At 58.1% G+C, this 21540-nt stretch overlaps 5 protein-coding genes across 5 annotated transcripts; 1 reads left to right on the top strand and 4 right to left on the bottom strand.

Annotated features, from left to right (window-relative positions):
- Nucleotides 1-194: 194 nt before the first annotated feature.
- PLICBS_008335 (DNA-directed RNA polymerase III core subunit ret1) lies at nucleotides 195-3850 on the bottom strand (the record flags this gene model as incomplete). The annotated part of the gene is made up of 4 exons (XM_018324149.2): nucleotides 195-3426; nucleotides 3485-3586; nucleotides 3654-3666; nucleotides 3724-3850. The coding sequence occupies 4 exons, from the start codon at nucleotides 3848-3850 to the stop codon at nucleotides 195-197; spliced, it is 3474 nt and encodes a 1157-aa protein (XP_018177328.2).
- A 5158-nt stretch (nucleotides 3851-9008) lies between these two features.
- On the top strand, nucleotides 9009-13611 carry PLICBS_008334 (uncharacterized protein; the record flags this gene model as incomplete). Its single annotated transcript, XM_065601374.1, has 6 exons — nucleotides 9009-9254; nucleotides 9329-9358; nucleotides 9476-9918; nucleotides 10606-10879; nucleotides 11375-12143; nucleotides 12203-13611. The coding sequence occupies 6 exons, from the start codon at nucleotides 9009-9011 to the stop codon at nucleotides 13609-13611; spliced, it is 3171 nt and encodes a 1056-aa protein (XP_065457446.1).
- A 1375-nt stretch (nucleotides 13612-14986) lies between these two features.
- On the bottom strand, nucleotides 14987-16032 carry PLICBS_008333 (60S ribosomal protein eL15; the record flags this gene model as incomplete). Its single annotated transcript, XM_018324153.1, has 3 exons — nucleotides 14987-15354; nucleotides 15480-15636; nucleotides 15946-16032. The coding sequence occupies 3 exons, from the start codon at nucleotides 16030-16032 to the stop codon at nucleotides 14987-14989; spliced, it is 612 nt and encodes a 203-aa protein (XP_018177332.1).
- Nucleotides 16033-16605: 573 nt separating this feature from the next.
- Nucleotides 16606-16932, bottom strand: PLICBS_008332 (uncharacterized protein; the record flags this gene model as incomplete). The annotated part of the gene is made up of 1 exon (XM_065601373.1): nucleotides 16606-16932. The coding sequence occupies one exon, from the start codon at nucleotides 16930-16932 to the stop codon at nucleotides 16606-16608; it is 327 nt and encodes a 108-aa protein (XP_065457445.1).
- Nucleotides 16933-18530: 1598 nt separating this feature from the next.
- On the bottom strand, nucleotides 18531-21302 carry PLICBS_008331 (uncharacterized protein; the record flags this gene model as incomplete). Its single annotated transcript, XM_018324154.2, has 3 exons — nucleotides 18531-19146; nucleotides 19205-19862; nucleotides 19919-21302. 3 exons carry the CDS (start codon nucleotides 21300-21302, stop codon nucleotides 18531-18533), a joined length of 2658 nt encoding a protein of 885 aa, XP_018177333.2.
- Nucleotides 21303-21540: the final 238 nt, after the last annotated feature.

Raw genomic sequence — 21540 nt, 5'->3', positions numbered from 1 at the left:
TGGCCTCATGCTCCTCAACGGCCGTGAAGAAATGCCACACTACTTTAGACGAATCACGCCAGAAAAGAGACACGTTTTTGTAAAGTTTTACAATTCTTTCACATATCCACCGATGGTCATCTAGACATGCTATACAGATTCCCAATATCCACCTATGCGCCAGATCGGTCATCGTAGCTGTTGCTAGCGGCGGCTCATGACCGCGGGTGCGGAAACTCGTCCTCGAGCTGCAGACGCACACCGACGTTCATGCTGATGAGCTCCTGCACCAGCAGCTTGGCCGCGTAGGGCATGGACATCTTGGTCACCTCCCTCGTGCTCTTGCACGTGTGGCAGTAGCCGCGGTATCCAAACAGGCCGCACTGCTGGCAAATGTCAATCTCCACGCCGTCCGAGCTGACCATGAGCCGCTCCAGCAACAGTTGCGACGCTCCGTACGCGATCAAGCAGTCGCGCTCCATCTCTCCCAGACGGAGGCCGCCGTCCCTGGAACGACCTTCGGTCGGCTGCCGGGTCAGGATGGCCCTGGGGCCCCTGGAGCGAGAGTGCATCTTGTCTTGCACCATGTGCTTCAGGCGCTGGTAATAGATGGGGCCGTTGAAGATGTACGCCTCCAGTGGCTCTCCGGTGAGGCCAGAGGTGAAGTAGTCTTTGCCCTCCCAGGAAAAGCCGTGGTCGAGGAGGACTTGGCTCATCTCCTCGACCGGATGCGACCGGAAGGCATCGCCGAAGCCATAGTCCTTCCGGCCGTGGACGATCGATGCCTTTCCTGTCAAGCACTCCAGAAGCTTACCGACAGTCATTCGAGACGGGAAACCGTGAGGGTTCATGATAATGTCTGGTGTCAGGCCATTGTCCGCAAACGGCATGTCCTCGCTGTCAACGATGATGCCCACCACACCCTTTTGACCGTGACGAGACGAGAACTTGTCTCCCAACTCGGGGCGACGTGTCTGTCTCGTCTGGACCTTGATGACTGTCGTATCCTTTTCCGTTTGGGAGATCATGACCTTGTCAATGTAGGCAGGGTCGGGTATACGGTACGAGACAGCGGAATCGCGGTATTCGCTGGGCCCTCGGTCCATGCCGATGCCGGTGGTTGTCAGGTCAAGGGGCGTTTCCTTCTTGACCATGACTTCTCCGGATTTGACTCTGTATCCGACCATGGCAAGGCCATCGTTGTCGAGTGCCTCGTACTTCGCTTCGCGCTGGCCCATTCCGCCAGATGCGCTGACGGGGTCTCCAATTCGTTCTCTCCTGCCGTTGGGGTACTTTTGCAATTCTGTGGTGTACTTGCGGAATACCTGGCACCGCCCGAAGCCCCTGTCAATGGACCCCTTGTTCAGCACGAGGGCATCTTCGATGTCGTATCCTGAATAGGACATGACGACGACGGTGGCGTTTTGCCCTGCAGGAAGTTTGTCGTAGTGAATGAGCTCGATGGTCTTGGTGATGACCATCGGCCGCTGTGGGTATACGAGAGTGTAGAGTAGCGTGTCGATTCGGTTGAACTGATTGTATGCAATGGCTCCAATGGCTTGCTTACCCATGGCACATTGGTATGTGTTTCGTGGCGACTGGTTGTGATGAGGGAAAGGAATCAGGCCGGCGACAGCGCCGAGCAGCGTAAATGGCTCAATCTCCAAGTGTGTCGTGCTTTGTGTCACCTGATCTTCGTAGAGAGTGATGAGTGCGTCGTTCTCTTCGTTGACATCAAGATACTCCACGATGCCCTTCGTCAGGAAATCGTCAAAGGTAGCCTTGCCAAGCTGCAGCAGCTTTAGATGCTCAGGCTTGAGCTTTTGCTGACCATTCTTGACAATTATATAGGGACGGCAAATGCGACCCTCATCGGTCGCGATATGGACAGCATTGAAGTGAGAGTTGAGGTTGATGCTGACGAAAGGAGATATCCAACCTCGCCGCCGCATCGTCCGAAACTTGGACGCGAATCTCTTGGGATATCTTGTTAACGCGAACGGCGTGCCGTTGACGTGTATGATGTATGAGCCCTCGCGATGCATCTCGGCACCCGAGAAGTTTCTGATGGGCTCAACACCGGTATCAAGCGTGAAAATCCACCGCTTGATTGGTGTTTCGTCGATATTCGTGGTGATGTGCGTCATCAGAGCCAAGTTCTTGACGAGACCACAAGCTTCACCTTCTGGTGTATCCGACGGACACAACATACCCCACTGGGACGGCTGAAGGGCTCGAGGGCCAGACACTTTGCGGGTCTTCTCGAACTGACTGCTGATTCGGGTCATCATGCCGAGGGCACTGATGTAGCTAAGGCGGCTGAGCACGTGCGTGACGCCGGCTCGGTTCATGTTGAAGCGTTTGACGCTCCAGTTTCCGGTCTGGATGGCCCGGTTGATTCCGAGCCCGATATTGTTGGCGTGATTGCTGATCATGTGGACGGCATCAAGGGCAACCGCTCGATTGTTCTTCTTCAAGAACTTGTCGATGGACATCTTGACCTCGCCCATGAAGCGCTTGAATAGATCCTCGAAGAGGAGTGACAGGAGCTGACCAGCCAACTCCAGGCGCTTGTTTCCGACAAAGTCTCGGTCATCGACCAGCTTCGAATCTTGCGACGCCATGAGCACCCTACGCGTCATCATGGCGACGTAGATGGCCTTGGGATAAAAGTCGAGCCCTTCGATCGGAACATGTGCAATGACCAGGTTGGCCAAGGCGTCGAGCCCTTCCTCCACGTTATTCCGACGGACCTGGGGTCCGAACTGGGATCGCCGCGAGCCCATCTTTACACGGGCGCCGATGTACTCGAGTGCCTGGTGCTGCGTGAACACGCCGACCTTGGTTGCCTCGTCGAAGTTGACGATGAACTCGTCCTGATATCTGCCGTCTGAGCCCGCCACCAGCTGCATGATCTCGTAGTCGGAGAGGCCACCCAAAGCTTTGAGGACGATGACGATGGGGATGCCTTCGACGAGAACGTTGTGCGTAAGCACGATTCTGTCCTTCTTTAAAGTGACGTATGTCTTGGACTTTCGTTCGTGTGTCGAGCTGGTGACGGAAGCGGAAATGACGTTGTTCTTCTCGTCGGCCTCGACAATGACGCGGTTCTTGCTCAGCTGCTCCTGGATCAGAATGACCTTTTCTGTGCCGTTGATGATGAAGTAGCCGCCAGGGTCTAGCGGACATTCGTTCATGGCCTCCATCTGAGCATTGTTGGCGCCGCTGAGCCTGCATTTGGAGCTCTTGAGCATGACCGGCATGCGTCCCAACGGGACGCCCTTTCGAACGATCTTCGTCTTATCACGGATATAGGCGATGTCGACCAGGATAGGCGCAGCATACGTCATGTCGCGCAGCCGGCATTCCATGGGAGTGACCTCGGTGCGTGACTTGGCATCGTTGTGGTCTTGCCGACGCGGACGGCCGACGCGGATATCGGTAAACCTAGACACTACAGTAAGCGATCTGTCAGGCTTGAGGGGGGTAATCAGAGCAGTCGTACTCGAGCCAGAAGTTGCTATCGACATCGCTTCGGATGGTGCGGTTGGTGCGCACAATGTCCTTGATCTCGTGCTCGACGAAGAAGTTGTACGAATCGATGTGCCTATCGTCCGGGTCAGTAGAGCGTCGCGAAGCGCGACCGGCGACGCCCCGAGCGGAAGGGCGCGTACTGTTTGACCAAACCTGTTCACAGTGTTAGCGATGCAAAGCAAGGGAGGCGCGACCAGCGGGGTTGCGTACCCTTGACCTTGAGGAATGCCGGCAGCAGCTGGAACTTGTCCTCCTTGGTCGAGACGGGGTCCGTGAGCTTCTTGCCGTTGTAGAATGGCTCCAAAAGGGCCTCGAAGCCGTCGTCTACGAAGGGCATGTTGCAGGTCACCGCTGGTGGAGCATCTACAGACCCGCGCGACAAGGCGGTGCCTGCGGCTCGTCGGGTTGGAAGGTCGCGATGTTCGTCGGTTGTCACGGAGGTTCCGCGATGGAGTTGCGAAGCAAAAAAAAAGTCCAGCGTCGCCTCGCAGTCACCGCGATAGGCAGGTGGGGCTTGCCGACTGGCGAGGCGCTCGGCGGTGGGGGACGACTCATACAAACTTTACCGTATAGTACCTGCTCCGTAAATACATACGCGCCACGCCTGGTGACGCACTCGCTAGACACCAGCGCGTCGCGCCTGGCAATTGTCAACTAATTGCGCTACCCTTATGCGAGTGGCCAGAGATGAGCTTGCTGGAAAATGGATGCTTCTGATGCCGCAACGTCCGTTCCTACCTGATTCAGGCCGTCCAGGCGTAATCTGAGGTTGGGGGTTATCGCCGCCTCTCTTCATGCATTCAGAGAAGACCCGAACACGACTCTCTCAGAGCCACTGAGCTCACCCGCTTCCAGCACATACATGCACTCTGTTTGGACCTTGGACTATGCCACAGAGTTGTCCCCGGGACAGCCAAGCTTCACCCGTCCTCGACAATGAGGTGCCTGAAGAATGCAACCACCACAGCTTGATTAGACAGCATTCTCCATCACGTGCCAGGCACCGCTCCGAACCCCAGCGAATCCAGACAGTTTTGGTTCTGCGGATCAAATAGACTCAAGCATCACATCGTACTGTACACTTCAGCCGACTGGAAGAGAGTGCACTCTGTACGGCCTCGCGCGAAAGCCTTCGCCACTCACACGTGGCACCACTTTGTTGGGCAACGGGCATTCCATGACTTGGGCCGACGTAGCTAGCACGACACCCTGGAGATCCCGGCGTAAGTGGCGGTTCACCACAAAGGTTGAGGCACGCGAGCGACCGGCCGCATCGCCAGTCCTCGGTGCCGGGACAAGAACCTGAACTCGCCTCGTTGCCAACGCATCCAATGCAGCACACCTCAAATTGCAGAGCCACCTCTGGCCTCTTTTCACTGCTCGGCTGGGAGGCAACGAGGGCAGGAGGGGTTCTGGGTGTAAGCCGGTCCATGCCGACCCGACCCCGCGCGAATGACGATCACGCTGTACCAACACGGACGTTGCGGTTCTCTCGCCGCAAGTCAAAATACCTTCATCAGCAAGAGACGCCCGAGGGCTAGCAACAGATGGTGGCGAACATGGCCCATCTGCGCTGCGAAGTAGAGTCGTCTGTAGCCTGCACACTACAGCAACTCGGTGGAGAGGCTCCCTTTTGTGTCAGCAGTGGCAACCTTTTCCACAGTTCTCCTTGCCTCGTTATCACTGTGCGCATCTGATTTCGCCGTGCAAAACGTCTCTGTCTGGTGAAAGAGATGGCATCCGAAGTCCGCGAAGCACCCATGCTCGTGTGGAAGCCTGGGCGGAGCCACTTCCTTTTTCCCTCCCCCTAGCCGCCGCCCAACCACCTCAGCGGCGCCTTTTGGCGTGGCCGGCATGGATGGACCCTCCAACGACCCCTCCTTTCTCCCTCCTCAGGTTCAAGGCTGTCAAGACATGATGATGGTGGGACGGCAAGACGGAAGCTTTGTGGTGGTGTCGCCTCCCCACCCCACATGGCCGCCGGCCAAATTCAACGACTTCTCCACTCGCGGCAAGCCATTAAAAAGTCGGTGAAGATGCTGGGCCGGCGATTCTGCATAGCATACGGCGCTGTCTTGTCGAGGGGCAAGCAGGCGGACCTTGGGAATTTCGACGAGCAGCGTCGTGTAACTGCAACGCCGACCTCACTGGCAATGTGTGGGGGCAGATCTGATAGGGTAGGGCTGCAGAGGCACAGAGCGCCCGCAGTTCGGTGACAGAAGCAACCAGGGAGTACCCGGCGGTAGACGATACATGCGGTGCCTTGCCCCATGTCTGCCTGACGAGCGGCGACGCTGCATCTCGCACACGGTACTCGGTTCGCGTTGCGAATTGCCATTGCGGGGACGGCGTTGCCTCAAGATGGTGGAGCGCGGGCATCTCGAGAAGGCCCTAAAATGCCTCGACCAGCCCTCGGAACTGCGGGCGAGGGGTAACGCAGATTGTCGGCTGCGCGAAGCGTGCACGAGCGCCCATGTCCTCGCCCTCGATATGCAAACCATCCGCCTCTTGTCTCGATCCGGGCGCTCGGCCGTGCAACCACCCGATCCTCTGTGCTTGATGCGCTAGGGTGACATGCTCCACCGACGGAGCGTCTAGACCTGCGTGCAAGGGAGCCGCACGGCGACACAGTCACGGCTGCAGCTCCAGCGAGCTTGGCTTCGCGCCGGACGGGTCGGTGGATAGCAACGAAGAAGCCCTTGGAACACAAGGGGGCTTCTCTTGGCTGAGCGGATCTGAGATTTCAGGTTGGCCGTGCTCGTCGACCCCTGCTCCAGGGAATCGTCTCGTCATATCTCCGTGATCGACGGGGCCGGCTGTGAGGCCTCGAAACAACATCTACAACATGACGCTTGGTGGGTATTGCATGCGTGTGACCATCGGCCGGCTGGTTGGGTTGCGACCACGGCCCTGGTTCAGTGACGCCATCCGAAGCGGACTGCATTGCCCTCAGTGGGGGAAGGCAGTGTTGCCCCCAGATGGAATCAGCAACTGTTGAGTCCTCTGTAGGCAGCTTGGTGCCCGCTCAGGGTCCATGGCCGAGCACTCAACATGGCGCGCGAGGGTTAGGTGTCGTGTGAGTCTTGTAGAGCACAGGCGGATGCCCTACGCTCCCCCACCAAAGGCGACGCCCCTCGGTTGTTGTCTTTGAGCACGTCCTCGATCTGACGAGGTGGCTGGTTTGCGAACTGGCCTTTTTCGTTGGGTCCAAGGGCGACTTTGGTGTCCTGCAATTTTTTCCTGAAAGGCTGGGGGGACGCATGAGGTTCCCCAGAGAAAAGGGTTTCAGCAGCGTGGCTGGCGAAGCCGTTTCGCAGGACTTAGGGCTAGTAGAAGTAGATCGAGTCCCTGCCGGCCAGGGTCAGTGGGAGGCGCAGGGTCCTCGACTGACGTCGCTTATTTTGGTGATAGGTCGCAGAGGATGCATGGCGGCATCGAGGACGTGGACCGGCATCCGGAGTCGGGAGGGGCAAGCAGTGCAAAAGAGCCCTTTTCGGAGGAGACAAGAGATGCGTGTGCCGGGTGCTGATCAAAGGAATTAATTCGATTCCATACTCAGGCGAACGACTCGTTCGTCGACTATCGAGGAAACACATGCCGACGGAGCAGAACGCAGTGGGCGGAGGCTGTCTGGGAAGGGTTTAGTGAGATGTGCCACGCCCACTGGAGGCCACCCCTTGGGTCGCCTGCAGCTTACCTAGCACCAAGTAGTATGTGCGAACACGTACACGTAACGTCGCCGGTACACGAGGAAGACCAGCAGCGCCACGGTGGGATAGGTTCCTGATTGTGTTGAACGGCTGGGCCTGTGTTTGGTGATGTGTGGGAGCAATATTATGTACAGAGCCCCGACCTTGTGTGAGGGCTTCGCCCGAATTCGACAGCGACGAGGACACAGGTGAGGGGGAAACTGAGACCGACAGTCCAGTTCATGCCCCGAACTTGTACTTTGAAGGTCCAATGCCCACTGGTTCCAAGATGCAAGAGCGTCTGGACCTTGGATCCCACCACCACTGAGCAGCACCCACCTCCGCTGGCTGTCCTGAATGGGCGGGCAACCTGCCAGGGCGGTCCAACTCATCACCGGGCGGGCGGTTACCTGGCACCATCACCAGCAAGTTGTTTGCTGTCACGCTGTCGCTGATTTGTTGTGCAGTGTGCATGGGGTGCTTGGTCCGCTGCAGTGCCCAGCAAGGCCGTCCGTCGACCCAGACACGAAGCCTCGGCGGACCTACCAAGGCGCCCGTGAACTTTGCTGAGCAAGATGACAGCTGTGAGTACATGAAATAGACGGGCTAGCCTGGCGCCTCGTGAAATGTAAGGTGCCTGCATGCCCTGCAAAGCGCGTAGGAACTCAAGGCCCCAAGTGCCAGGGCACCCCGTTTTAGCTTTCAAGCCCAGGGGAGCCGCCTCCGAATGACGAGCATGGACGAGGACGGGAGCACTGGCCATCACCCACAGTGCCGAGCTCGCTCGAAGCGCCATGTTTCGCAAAGTACGAAGCAACTTAGTCCGCAAGCCGATGGGGACCCCCCTCTTTGCTTGCTCCATCTGTGGCTCCCGAGTATCTGCTGCGTGTCTCTCAGATGTCTGCGCCCTGAGTTGCGCCGCCGTATGTCCGATGATTGGGTGCCGCCGAGATCTCGTACGCAATGGTCCGAGTACAGCACAGTAGGTAGGTAGGTACCTGTTCCATGTTACCTGCTCCACGGGGCCCGCGTCGCCATCGGCGGAGTTCAAGGTTGTTAGTGCGCGCGTCGCTGGTCGGGGCCGGGTACCGTGTACGAAAACGGGAGGCGGCCGACAAAGTACTGTACCTCCTTGCCACGCTGGACTCTCCATGCCCACCCGACCAGACGGACCCCCTTCTTCGCTCCCCTGGCCCCTCGGCGCCAGCTGGAGGAGGCCCTGCCTTTGCCCCGAGTAGGTACTTCCACCGTACAGTACCTGGACTCGTGCGGTAGCAGCGTCCCCCCCCCCCCCCGCAAGGCCCAGTCGCCAACCACCTGCACCACCACAACCGCCCGCGCTCCAGGACGCCATCCCAGCCCAGCCCAGGCCAGGCAAAGACTCGACGACGCCCGCCCGCCCGCCGAGCCCGGGACCACCGTCGGGTACCCCTGTCGTCCACCGCCAGCGGACGCGCGCAGCAGCCCCCGGACAGCAGCCAGGCCAGACCTCACCTCAGCAGGCCGTGGCCCTGACAGAGCCCTCTTCGCCAACCCTCATCGCCGACCCCCTGTCTCCTGGCCTGGCCCAGACCCCATGCCCACACAGGCCGCACCGACTTGTCCAGTTGTCCATCACCCCGCCTCCCGGCATCGTCGTCCTGGTTCCTTTTTTGCTCTGTCCTCCACCGGGCAGCGCCTGCTGACTTGTTGCGACGCTCCTTGTCCATGCCGGCAGCGACATACGAGTAGACGGTGCCAATTCGGCGTGTACGAGTCCTGTCCTCTCCTCTCCTGTCCTCGCCCCCGACCGCCATCGCCACCGCCATGGACGAGCTGCGCTTCCGGGCCCAGCAGTCGCCGCGCAACGAGCCGCCCATGGCCAGCTTCGTCTCGCCGCCTCGCAATGGGAATGGTGCTCGCCTGCCCCAGCAGGCCGCCCACGACCAGCGCGCCAACATGCCTCGCCGCTTCACCACCGACTCCGGCCGCGTCCCGACCCTCTCGTCCATGAACTCGAGCATGAGCTCGCCCCAGCGCGGCACGGGCCTCGACGCCAACCCGGAATATAATGTCGGTTCCCGTCCCCGTCTCGACGGCCCCCAAGCGTCGTCTGGTCATTCAAGCATGTTGGCTAACTGTCAAAGCCGCAGCCGACGTTACACAAAGTCCAACTGGTACGTTGCCCAGATGCAAATGTCCAACCCTTGCCACGCTGCTGGACGACCATACGACCTGCCACCCAAGCAGTCCGAAGCGAGAGTGACCGGACCAGGGGCTGACCCAGACCACAGATAGAGCAAAAGAAGATAGAGTACGAGAGGATCCGAGAGCAGCGCCACCGCTTCGAGCTGGAGATGCAGCGACTTGACCAGCGGCAACGACGCGAGGCGCTGGAGCTTGCCCAGATGGAGGAGGAAATCGGCAGACTGGCCGGCCATCAGTCCGAGCCGACCACTCCTCCCGAGTATCGCGACAACTCGGGCTTTCCGTCCATGTTCTCGAGGCCGAACCGTTATTCCATGTCGAGCTTGGCTTCGCCGCCGGGCTTGTTCAACAGACCCGCTCGCTCGGGCTCGCAGTTGACCTCGCCGCCCTCTGGCCTCATTCAGAACCGCTATGGGTATGAAGAGCCGATGCCCTCTCGCTCTGTTCCCACCACTCGTCGAAACAGCGACGACGAGGAAAAGGAGGAGGCTGTCCGTCAGGACCCGACCAGCCACAGGTCAACCAATGTGTACGTGCCCACCCGTGCTTGCTCGTTTCTCGAATCGGTGAATATTTTTTTTTTGCGTTCAGTGCCTGAGTCACGGCTTGCACTCTTCTTTAATGGAATTACGACTGCGGGAATTACCTGGAGGGTCCGCAAAGCAGAGTTCATCTCGAGTGGCGTGACTCTGCTCCCAGAGAGTGTCTGGAGCAGGCGATTTGCAAGATAACCGGGACGTGCACGACTTGTGCTGTTCGGGCTGGGTCGATGACCAGTGCATCAACTCGTGCCCAAAGCTTCCGCTGCTCGGCTGTCTGGATCTGGCATGCTAAGCACCGCTGCGACTCTCTTTCAACACACGCTCCCTCGACCTCGCCCATCGGCCATGAGCTGGAAGGAAAGTCTCGAGTGAGACTGTATTTTGATCAACCGTGGAGTCACAAACGCACATTGGCAGGATTGCTGCTGCTCCGCGCATGCCCCTCGTCAAGTCGCTGCGCCGGCTGAACAAGACATCTTGTCGCTCACACCTCTCGTCCCTTCTCTTCTTCCTCCACCTACCTGCCTGCAGCAAACATCCTTCCAGTGCAGGGCGTTCGTTCACTGTGCTTGGCCCGCCTGGAGAGCTCGGCTTTCATTGCAACCACGTGTGGCCCTTCAGTTGCTACCTGCTCGAATGCCTCAACACGGTGCATCTCAGCTGTTTCGCGCGAGCCTTTACGCCTCGGCCTACGAGGGCTCGCTGCAGCAAGCACCTTTCGAATTCAAGCATTCAACGCGAGCCAGTACCGTACTGACCGACTCCAACAACAGCCTGAATCGCTACTCACTGCCAGTCACGCGATCGCGAAACGGACCCTACGACATGAATCTCGACCAGACCAACACTACGCGCTTCCTGTTCGGCGACGACGAGCCCAGGGCGCTTCATCGGGGGCAGACGCCCGACGAGCATTTCCCTACTCTTGTGCGGCGGGAAGATCAGATGGTAAGTGTGTTTCTTTCATGTTCTATGCGTTGCTCTGCCTGTTGCCATGGGGCTGGTGCCACGCTAGCCTTCGGTTGCTGTGACTGTGCTGTTCAACGAGAACAGTCACTGTGCACAGGGCCCGTTCTCTGGTCCTCGACCGATTCACAGCGAGACCAGGCTCTGGGCGCCTGAGGCTGCGAACCACCTCTGATGCCCCGAAGCCCTGTTTACATGACCATTTCCCTCATCTCTTCCCGCACACTACGCGCCCCTCTCCCATCCTCTCACTTCTGCGTCGCTGCTCCGCAACATCGCAGAGTTTTTGTTGGGAGATCCCTGTACTTCCCTGTACTTCTACCAACCTTGTCATCACCTTGTTCTTCTGACATTTGTGCCTTGGTCCAGCTTTCAGCGTCTTCTGCCGCGCTCGATCTCGCGCTCTCCCCGTCTCCTAACCCTGAAGCATCTGCGGTCCACAGCTGGAGTCGTATTAACCGTCACCGCACGCAACAGAGCCTCTCGTCCATCAACGGTGCGTCTTCGGCCCAGGCTGGGGACCTTGCCAGCATCGGCAGCCGACCGAACTCGCTCCGCCACTCGCTTGATCTTAAGTACATCTCGGAGAACGCGACCGAGCCGTCTGGTGGCATCATGAATCCGTCTGGCAATCACAACATGAACACGACGCCGCCCAGACTGCAGAGCTCCTTCTCTGCCAACGACGTGCCTACGGTTAAGAACCAGTCCGGCGCTGCGATGATGGGAGGCAACGCAAACAACCACGCTCAGCAGCACTTTCACAACCACAACGCTAGCATCGGCCGCATCCCCGCTGGCGCTGTGCCAACGCGCGGTCATAACCGAGAGCTCTCGAGCGACAGCAACGTCAACAGTGGCCGAGAGCAGGCCGCCGGCTTTCCGTCTATCCAGTCCGCACTTCACGCCAGCGCGCCGCCCTTTGGCCCCAGCATGACGTCGGCAGCGCCAATGTCGAGCGCCTCGACCATCTCGTCGCCCACCAGCGCGGCCCCTGCAGGCCAGTTCCACGGCTTCTTCCCCACCAATGGATATGCTCCAGCTGGTGCCAACGGCGCGGGAAACTTCGGCATTCCGATGCTTGCGGCGCAGATGCAGCAGATGAACATGAACGGCGTCAACAACGGAAACACGGTGTACCCCCCTCAGAACTACACCGGCTATGGCTCGATGCCGTACAACCCGGCCGGTCAACGTGACAGCCAGGCTCGTGTGATTCAGCACCGCCGCCAGCTGGATAATGAAGGTTAGTCCCGGCAGCCGCTCCCAACGCTCGTACTGATGCTAACTCGAACGGCTTTGCAGCCATGTCGCGCTACCACAACATGCCTCTGGACTCTTTCCGTGGCCAAATCTACGACCTGTGCAAGGACCAGCACGGCTGCCGCTATCTTCAGAAGAAGCTCGAGGAACGCAATCCGAGCCAGGTCACCATGATCTGGGAGGAGACAAACCAGCACGTCATCGAGCTCATGATGGACCCGTTTGGTAATTATTTGTGCCAAAAGCTCCTCGAGTTTTGCAATGACGACGAGCGGACTGTTTTGATCCAGAACGCGTCGCAGGACATGGTCCGCATCGCCCTAAACCAGCATGGAACCAGGGCTCTACAGAAGATGATCGAGTTCGTCAACACTGGACAGCAGGTCCGACTCATCATCGAGGCGCTGCGCTTCCGAGTTGTTGAGCTCATCCAAGACCTCAACGGCAACCACGTTATCCAGAAGTGTCTGAACAAGCTCACTTCGGCCGATGCCCAGTTCATCTTCGATGCAGTTGGCAACAACTGCGTCGATGTGGGCACGCATCGACATGGATGCTGCGTGCTCCAGCGTTGCATCGACCACGCCTCCGGCCACCAGAAGTCGTGGTTGGTTGACCGCATCACGGGCCACGCTCGTGTTCTCGTGCAGGACCCCTTCGGCAACTACGTCGTCCAGTACATCATCGATCTCAATGAGCCGAGCTTCACGGACCCCGTCGTCCAGTCGTTCAAGGGCTGCGTCGGATCGCTGTCTCGTCACAAGTTTAGCTCCAATGTGATCGAAAAGTGTCTCCGATGCGCCGGACCCGAGTCCAAAGACATGATTGTCGACGAGCTGCTTGCTCCCCAGGAGATCGACCGCAATTTGCGAGACTCCTTCGGCAATTACGTCGTTCAGACAGCTCTGGAATTCGCCACTCCTCCTCAGAAGTACCGCCTGGTCGAGGCCATCCGCCCTCTCCTCCCGCAGATCCGCAATACTCCGTACGGGCGCCGCATCCAGGCCAAGATCGCCATGTACGACAACCGTGGAAGCGCGGCTTCCAGCGGCCAGGCTACCCCTGCCGACAACACCCAGGGCCAGATACCCATCCGGCCTAGCCATGCTCGTGGCATGTCTGGAAACGCCCCCATGCTGGCGAGCAATGGCCTCGCAACCAACGGCGGTGGCTTGCAGGGATTGGGCACGCAGGGGATGCGCCAGAATGGCCCCATTCATCCTGGCAACGCTGCCTTGGGCGCTCCCGGCGCAACGACGTCTGGACCGGCGCAGTACCAGCCCTCTCAGCAGCAGCATAATGGTCAGCAGCCGGTTGCTCGGCAAGACCAAGCGCAGCAGGGCCATATGCAGCCTGGCCCTACCCAGCAGACCCAGTTCAACCAGATGCTGCCAGCCGAGTACCCGCCGAACAACTCCTCGACGGATACCAGCGAGGCACGCTGGGTGTAAACTATCTTCCTTTCAAGTGTACTGCCACCCAGAGGACCACTTGCTTGTACAACGGTTTTCATGATCCTCTTTCCAGGTCACTGGGTGGCATTCTCATGCAGCACGGTTACGACTCGGCCATGACTTGACGATTTTCCTTGCTCCGCGTTTGCAATGACCCGCGAAGAGCAAACATTGACGCCAAGACCGCACGTTTGGCATGATAACACGACGTCTCACTCCGACCAGCACAGCACCCTCGCGGGTGCTTTGTGTGTACATTACCCAAGGAAAGGGAGTCTGGAAACGAAAACGCTCACCGGTCCACATCCATCAAACTCTTGCACTAGAGAAGAACGGACCGACGACGGCATCCTGTATGTGTACTAGGATCGTCACCACCTCTCATCGGCATAGACGAGCCCCTTACTCTTTTTCTTTTCCAATTTCGAAATTCTTTGTTGTTGTTGCGCCTGCATTTTGCCTCTTTCTTCTACAATCTGGGCGGCGCCGTCTTCACTCAGGGCCTTGGGGCCGTTGAGAGAGAGCCCATTAGAGCGTGCTTTCGCCCTTGATGTAGCTCATCGGGCAGGTCAGTGGGGGGAAAGTGCTTTGGACTTTTGGGCTGGCATTTGGTCAGGATGTGCGCGCGCTCGGGGTAGCGACGTCGTGGAAGCTAGGGGGCATTTTCGTTTTCTCTTTTTTATTTTCGCGGTGTTTGTATGAGTTTAGAGACAGAAAAGAATTCAACCTTTGCTTTACCTGAACAGTGAAAATGCCTTGTATGCCCCTAACGGGCGTGGTAGTCGCGGCGCGCCCGGTCTATGGGCAATGGAAATTTCATCGTGATCCTTCAGCGCGTACAAGGGTGTGCCTGGCGAGGCTATGTAAATACCGAAATCTCTTCGTATTCCCAGGTGATGTGCAGTCTACGGGCCATGCTCGAGCAGCGGCAGAGTCGGGGTGAGTGGTGGTAGACTTGCAGCAAAGGGCCGTCTGGTGAAGCGACATGTGTGGCGAGGACTTTTCGGAATCGAGCCACTGCTTCAGTTGGACAAACATCATCACATCACAGAACAATGTAGGCACAGATAAGTTAATACCGTAGACTTTCGTCAACTACGGGAATCCATGTTTTCATTCCATAATTTTTGTGTATCAAACTACCAGACGTGAAAAGGCGCTCCCAATCGCGATCCCGTTCCACGCAAGCATGCATGCAATCCCCCACCTGAACACCGCACCTAGCACCGAGCAGCCCGCCGAGCCGAGGGAAGAAGCCCCAACAGCAGCGGCGGGAGCAGCAACGACGTCGTGCACCACCACAGCCACCACCTCGCGCACGCGCTCGAGAGTAAGAGCGCCGACACGGGGAGGAGAACAGGGGGCGAGACGCTTATCGGTAGCGCCACAGGGACAGGGTGTTGTGGCGCTTCCAGGTCTTTCTGCGGCCAGCCTTGGTCTTGTTGTACCGGTGGCCCTTGTTGAGGCCGCGGGACTTCTTGCCGGTGGCGGTGAGGCCGCGGGACTCGCGGTGCTTGTGCACGGGGTTGACGATCCAGTTGATGCGGGGGTCGATGCGGATGGCCTTGTGCTGGGGGTCGACGAGGATGACCTCGTAGTACTTGTAGGTGGAGTCCTGGTTGACCCAGTACGAGTTGAGGACGCGCAGGTTGGCGCAGCGGCGACCGACACGCTCCTCGGCGGTGGACTTGAGGGAGCGCTGGTACTTCAGCTGGTTCACACCCTGGTTGGTGGGCTTGCCTGCAGTGCGGAATCCTGGTCAGCGATCTGATGCTCTCGCCACACACGACAGCCCCCCGAGCGTTTCTCCTCGCCCCGCAGACAGAAGGAACGCCCGATGAAGCTGAGATTCGAAAAAAACGTACCATAGGTGGCACCCTTAGGGACGGGGCGCTTGCGGCCACCACGGCGGACGCGGATGCGGTAGATGACATAGCCCTGCTTGGCCTTGTATCCGAGGCGGCGGGCCTTGTCGGGGCGCGACGGGCGCGAGGCGCGGTGGATGACGTTCAGCTGACGGAACTATAACACTCTCAGCAAATGTTCAACGAGTGCATAGCATGGGACGAGCATATCGGCGTGGCCTCGCCGGCTCCATGTCCCCGTCTCTTGTCCTCTCTCTTCCTGTGTGTGCGCTCTTGGTCCAGCCCACTGCCAACCGATGTAGAACTTCGAGTCCAGGACAAGCAGGATTCGCGGCGGCAGCGGCGGCGGCACCAGCGGCGACAACAGGAGAGATGTACGTCGGACAAAGAGGAATCCGTTTCGGCCACGATTGATTGCTCGTCCGGGGGAGGTAAAAAAAAGTCGACGTCGGGTTTCTCAGCATACCTCCCAGCAGCGCACGCGCAGAAGGAAGCGCATCACATCGGACTGCTTCTTCTTCTGAAGCTCCTCGACATACTTGAGGGCACCCATCTTGGCTGTTGGAAAATGTCAGTACAACGGCGATTCGGCCTTGTCGAATTGATTTGAGACGGAGAAGGGGCCACGAACCGGATTATGTGGTGAAATTCCTGCCGGTGGTTAGTAGAGGTGAGAGGGAGGAGGAGCAGAGGTCAAAATTTCCACAAACTGCAAATTCCCAGGCGATGGTGAAAATTGAAAGCGGTTTGTGGGTTAAGCGATGGACTAGTCCTGTTTTGGTTTTAGGGCGCTAGGACATGCCCCTCAGTGCCCTCAGGAGTCGACAGGACACCACTCGGCTTAGTCATTTGATGACCCACTCATGCACTCCGTTCACCGAGCCCTCACCAGCCTTCCCTGGCGATCGAGCAAGACAGGAAAAGTGGGCCGGTCTTCGCCGGGCCATACGTACTCGAAGCTTCAAGTCGAGGTGCATTTTCGTGCAACGACACAAAGAGTGCTGCGTGGGTCCCAACAACTCATGTATTTCCCGAGCTGAGATCATTTCTGGCTTCCAAAACAAAGCACAAGCATTGCAAAGTGTGTACATAATAGACCTTGCCACCCCGCCGTTGTGTTCCCATCCTACTCTGCACAGTCCGTTGGCAGAAGCTCAGCCGCGCTGCCGAGCAACTTCACAAGCTTTCGCGCCGTCCCACCCCATGTCTCTTCCATGTTCTTCGGCATGGCATCTTCGAGGAGCTCTGATGCAATGACCTCGACGTCGTTTCCCCTTCGTCCTACATCAGTTCCGGCTTTGGCCATGACAATGCTATTCAACGCCTGGATCGACACGACCATGGCACGATGGTTCAATGCCTTTAAGTCCTTAATGTCCTGTCTCCAAGCTCCCATTTCGGGCATCTTGATTTCAGTAGGCCGTTTATTGAACTCTTGGTATTGCTTTGCCATTTCGGCGCAACTTTGCAAGCACTCGCGAGCCTTGATGAACGTCTCATTATACTGTCCTGCATTCTGGACAGAGCCTGCAGGACGAGCAATGACTGCCGAAATCTCGGCAGGCAGCTCCTCGATCGCGGGAATGCATTTGTCGGCGCTCCTGAAAGCTCCTGTGTCAGTGGCGTAAGGGTACTCAAGTGGCGTATTGGGAAATGACTTGCGGTCCAATGTTCAGCTGTTCGTCGACAAACTTGCACAATTCCTCTGCTTCTTTGCGGGCAGCCAATTTCGCGTCCATGATACTTTGGCCTTTCTTCGAATTGGCGAGAAAGTTCCTAGCGTGTGACAAGTGATGTGAGCGGCTTGTCCGTGAGTGGCAGAGGGGCAATGAATGGCCGGACCTGCTGCTCGCTCGTCCTTCATCATCGCTCGAGCTTTCTTCTTGCGCACGAGGCTTCTTTCGTGCCTTCGTTGCTTTTGGCGCTGCGCGAGTCCTCTTCCGTGCTGCTGGCGCTTCACCGGGGGGTGCTTCGTCGATGTCATTTGCTGAAACAGTTGTAAACGGTGCGGCAGGTCGTGGCACTGGGAGACTTACCCTTTGCAGCCTGATTCTTCCGTCGGGTGACTGGCGCCATCGCTGCGATGACCTGGACCTGTGAGCGGAAACTCGTGCAGTCGTGTGTTTTGGAGAGCGGTGGTTATCCGACACAGCCTCTCAACCCAGGCAGGTGATGAGGGTTCGGGCACAAATTCACGTGCAGCAAGGCCGATAAATAAATTGCCGTGTATGAAGTCCGCTCCTTCCTTCATGCGCGGCCGGATCAGGTGACACGAACTTGTATCCCGACTGACAGCCGCATATGGCAGGAGCGAACGTTGGAGTTGCCATGGTCCCACCAGTGAGACAATACAGAGCATTCGCCGTAAGTTGGGGGTAGGATCACCACCAAGGCAGCAATTCCATGCACCTGTTTCTTATCATGATGGGCACAGTTTGGTGACTTAGTGGAACAAATCTCTTAAACAAGGCCGTCCCAAGGCCCGATTAGTGCAGCCCCAAAACACGCGCGGAAAGAATACTAAACGAAATCTTTTGTCATACATGACTTTAGTAGCCATACCCAAGCCGTATCCCTTTTGGTTGCGTATTAGTTACAGCGTTCTCATGTGTGTATACTCAAGCCTCTCTGTCTATAATTCTCAGTCGTTGAAAGTAAGCAGTTGATACGTCCTCTGTCTTCCTGAACCCCAAACCCTTGTCTTGTGTCGTTGGGCCAGGTCACAGCCCAACCCAATCTCGAACAAGAAAACGAATGACAAGATCAATGAAGAAAATGACAAAAGCAAAAGGCAAAGCAAGAAGATATCCCGTATCCCGAAGTGTTTGGGACGGTCGAAGGAGTGTGTGGCAGATGCCGATCTGGGTAGGGACATGTCCCAGGCAAAGGCCTGACTTGCGCCTGGAGATCCGTCTCACAGACCGGCACGCAAATACAGGTACGAAGGCCGTAGTTGGAGAAAATTCGTGATTGCAACGCCATTTGGAAGAAGAAGAGAGCGGGCACAGTGGGCTCCAGTCACCCCCGAAGACCAGTGTCTTTTTGGCCAATCTAGTGAGTATTCAAGGACAAGCCCTGGAATGCCGAGGCCCAATCGGCTTGATGAGAGATGGGCGAGGCGCTGTGACCGTGGGGTGTGGGACTGGGAATTGTCTGTCCACCGGGGAGCCGCTGGCGCATCGATTGGAGGTCTGCCGGCTGTTGGAAGCCCGCGCTGGAGAAGCCCTCTAAACCTGGAGACAGGCTGGGGGCATACGCCGGGTTGGTTCGAGCGTTGCCGAAGGCGCCACCTCCGCCAAAGGCATAGTTCGCAGCAGGATAGGCAGAGGCCGGAGGGACCTGCCTATCTCCTCCAAATGGCTGAGAGAAAGCCGGTCGGAATCCGCGTGCGACCTGCGGTGCCTGGCCAAAAGCCTGCGACGACTGTTCTTGGGCCTGGTGACTCTGCTGGCGACGCTCTCCACTGCCGGGTGCTCGCCCTGCACCCACAGCACCCGGGCCGATGCCGCTGGGTGCCTGGATGCCCAGAGTAGGGCTGGCGAAGGACGCAGGGTTAATAGCCGACATCCAAATCCGAGTCTTGTAAATCTTGAAGAGATCGGTTACAAGAGAGTTGAAGTTGATGTATGAGTCGGCAAAGTAGTAGAAGGTGAGCTTTTTCCAGTCCCTACGAGCAAGTTAACACAGTCTGAAGGGGACCGACGTCGGCAGAGTGGGTCACTTACATCTGGAACTCAGCATCAAGGATCTCCATGTTGAGGCCATGTTCCTTCACCTTCTGCATGCAGACTCGCTTGGCCTTTGCTTCCTGACCCTCCTTGTCACGTAGCGCTTGAATCTCATGATTCTGCGCCAGACGCTTGATGAGCTTTGGCCGGAGCTCCCCGGCGTTCGGCTCCTGAACATGGTGCTGGCTTGGGGGTCCCATCCCGCCGATGGCGCTGCCCTGGAGGCCGTTGGAGGAGGCCATCAGGCCGGCACCAGTACCCTCGTTGGCCGCTGCAGCGCCCTGCGAGTACATCATAAGCCACTTATAGTGCTCCTCAGCGTAGTGCTCCTTCATCTCCTTTGCCGTCTGCCAGTCAACGTTGTCCTTGGCTACGGTGCCAAGGTCTGTGCCCCGATCAGCCTCAACAATGACCAGGTCGCCCGGCTTCACCGTCAGGCCAGTGCCTTCCTGAATGTAGAAGACATCGGCCCTCGCACATTTGAATAAAACGACGTGGAGGAGCTGGTTGTGCCTCGGCTGTGCCATGCTGTAGGCATTGCGATGAGGTGACGGGGCTCTGTTGTGGAACTGGCTCTGCAGACCGAAGGAAGAAGCGTAAGGATTGCCGAACGGGGCCTGCATGGCACCAACGCCGGCACCATATAATGCTGCTGCTGATTTGATCGGTTAGGTTTAGGAAATCAGGAGATACTCTGAAGTGGGAACGTACGGTTACTCGTGGAGCCCGGAAAGCCGGGGCCCTCGGAGTAGCCAGGCACAAAGCCTTGTGATTGCTGGCCGTCGGCGGGGTTTGCGTCCAGCGTCGAAACCGAATCGGCAATTGAACTTATCGAACCCTGACGCGTGGGCATATTGGCGAAGGAGTGGCGACGACTCTGGGATATATCGCCAGTGAAGTAGCTAGGGGTGCTAGACCAGAGGGCCTTCTTGAGGTTCATGCTATCCTTGCGACTTTCCATGCCGAGAGGCGTCCGAAAGGCGCCGGCGCCGGCGCCGCCGTATTCACTCATGCGACGAGCTGCAGATCGTCTACCGAAGGGATAGCCCGAATCGCCAGTCTCGTCCAACTCATCAATAGCATAGTCGGACTCCTCTGGTACGGTCTCGCGCAGCGGATAGCCGTTCCCGACGTAGCCCGCCCCAGTCGAGGCGCGGGGCCGAATGCGATTGGTATACTGTTGCTGTTGCTGGCGGAGCATGGCGTTCTCGCGCGCCAGCATTTCGATCTTGTTTGAATCCGACATCTGGTGGAACGAACCCTGCATGGAGTCCGTCGAGCTCTCATCGTCATCATCCTCCACCTCCTTGACCTTCCCCAGGACCGAGCCATCGTTCGCCATTTCGCTCAGCATGCTCGGCCGAGATGGCCGATGTTGCAGAGCCGAGTGGCGAGCACGGCCCAAGACGGTTGAGGAAGTCATCGACGCCGGAAAAGCGTTCTCTGGCTCCAGCTGTCCGACTGAGTAGGACTGAGAGCGATAAGTTTTCGGTGTCGGATGCAGAGGAATGGCGAAGGGTATCTGCGAATTGGTATTCGGGTCACGTCCAGAGGCGGTGGACGGCTGCACCAGGCCGGCGTCGGGCCCGAAGAAAGAGGAGCCACCGCCTCCGGGAGGTACAGTCGAAGTCGGCGATGGTAAGACCTCCGTGAGCCGCGACGGCACATCCTTGCGATCATTCCATATCCCAGTCCCCCAAGAAAAGGTGGACGCGCCCGAGCTACGCCCCATGACAGAGGACGTGGAGTGCGACCCCCAGGGCACGTTGCCGCTCTCGGCGGACGGAGTGCTAGGGTGCGACCCGGTTGGAGACATCGAACTGCTCGCAAACGAGCCCTTGCGAGGCCGAGGCAGAGGCTGTGAGGTCGTGTCGTTAAGCCAAGAAGACCGACGAACTGGCTTGGGCGGTTGAGAGCTGTTGGAGGTTTGGGGAGCGTCGGGGCGTTGTTCGCCCTCGTCGTCGGAGCTCGCTAGGGCCTCCGAGTCTGGTGTCGAAGTTCGTGCGTTGACTTTCTCCAGAAGAGGATTCTGACCAGCCGAGGCAGCCGGGCCGAGCTTCGATGAGCGGCCGGATTTGAGAGAACCGGTGCTCATGATCAGACGTTCCGACTGCAGGTGAGGGTATAGTAGTACACGGGGTATATGTGGCCAGACCGGGAACGTGGGCGATGACAACAGGAGTTTGATACGTCCCCCGGAGTCAGAAACTCAGTATGCGGCGGGTACGCGGTCTTTGGCGAGTCTCGACGGCGCTTCAGAAGGGGCGCATACAGACGTCGGTCTAAAGTACGTCGAGATTTGGTGCGTGGAGGCGTGAGGGCGTTGCGGCAAC

Source organism: Purpureocillium lilacinum (genome assembly GCF_023168085.1).
Source record: "Purpureocillium lilacinum CBS 284.36 DNA, scaffold_6, whole genome shotgun sequence".
Lineage (NCBI taxonomy): Eukaryota > Fungi > Ascomycota > Sordariomycetes > Hypocreales > Ophiocordycipitaceae > Purpureocillium > Purpureocillium lilacinum.
Note: the sequence above shows the minus strand (reverse complement) of the source record. Positions and strands in the feature narration are given on the sequence as shown.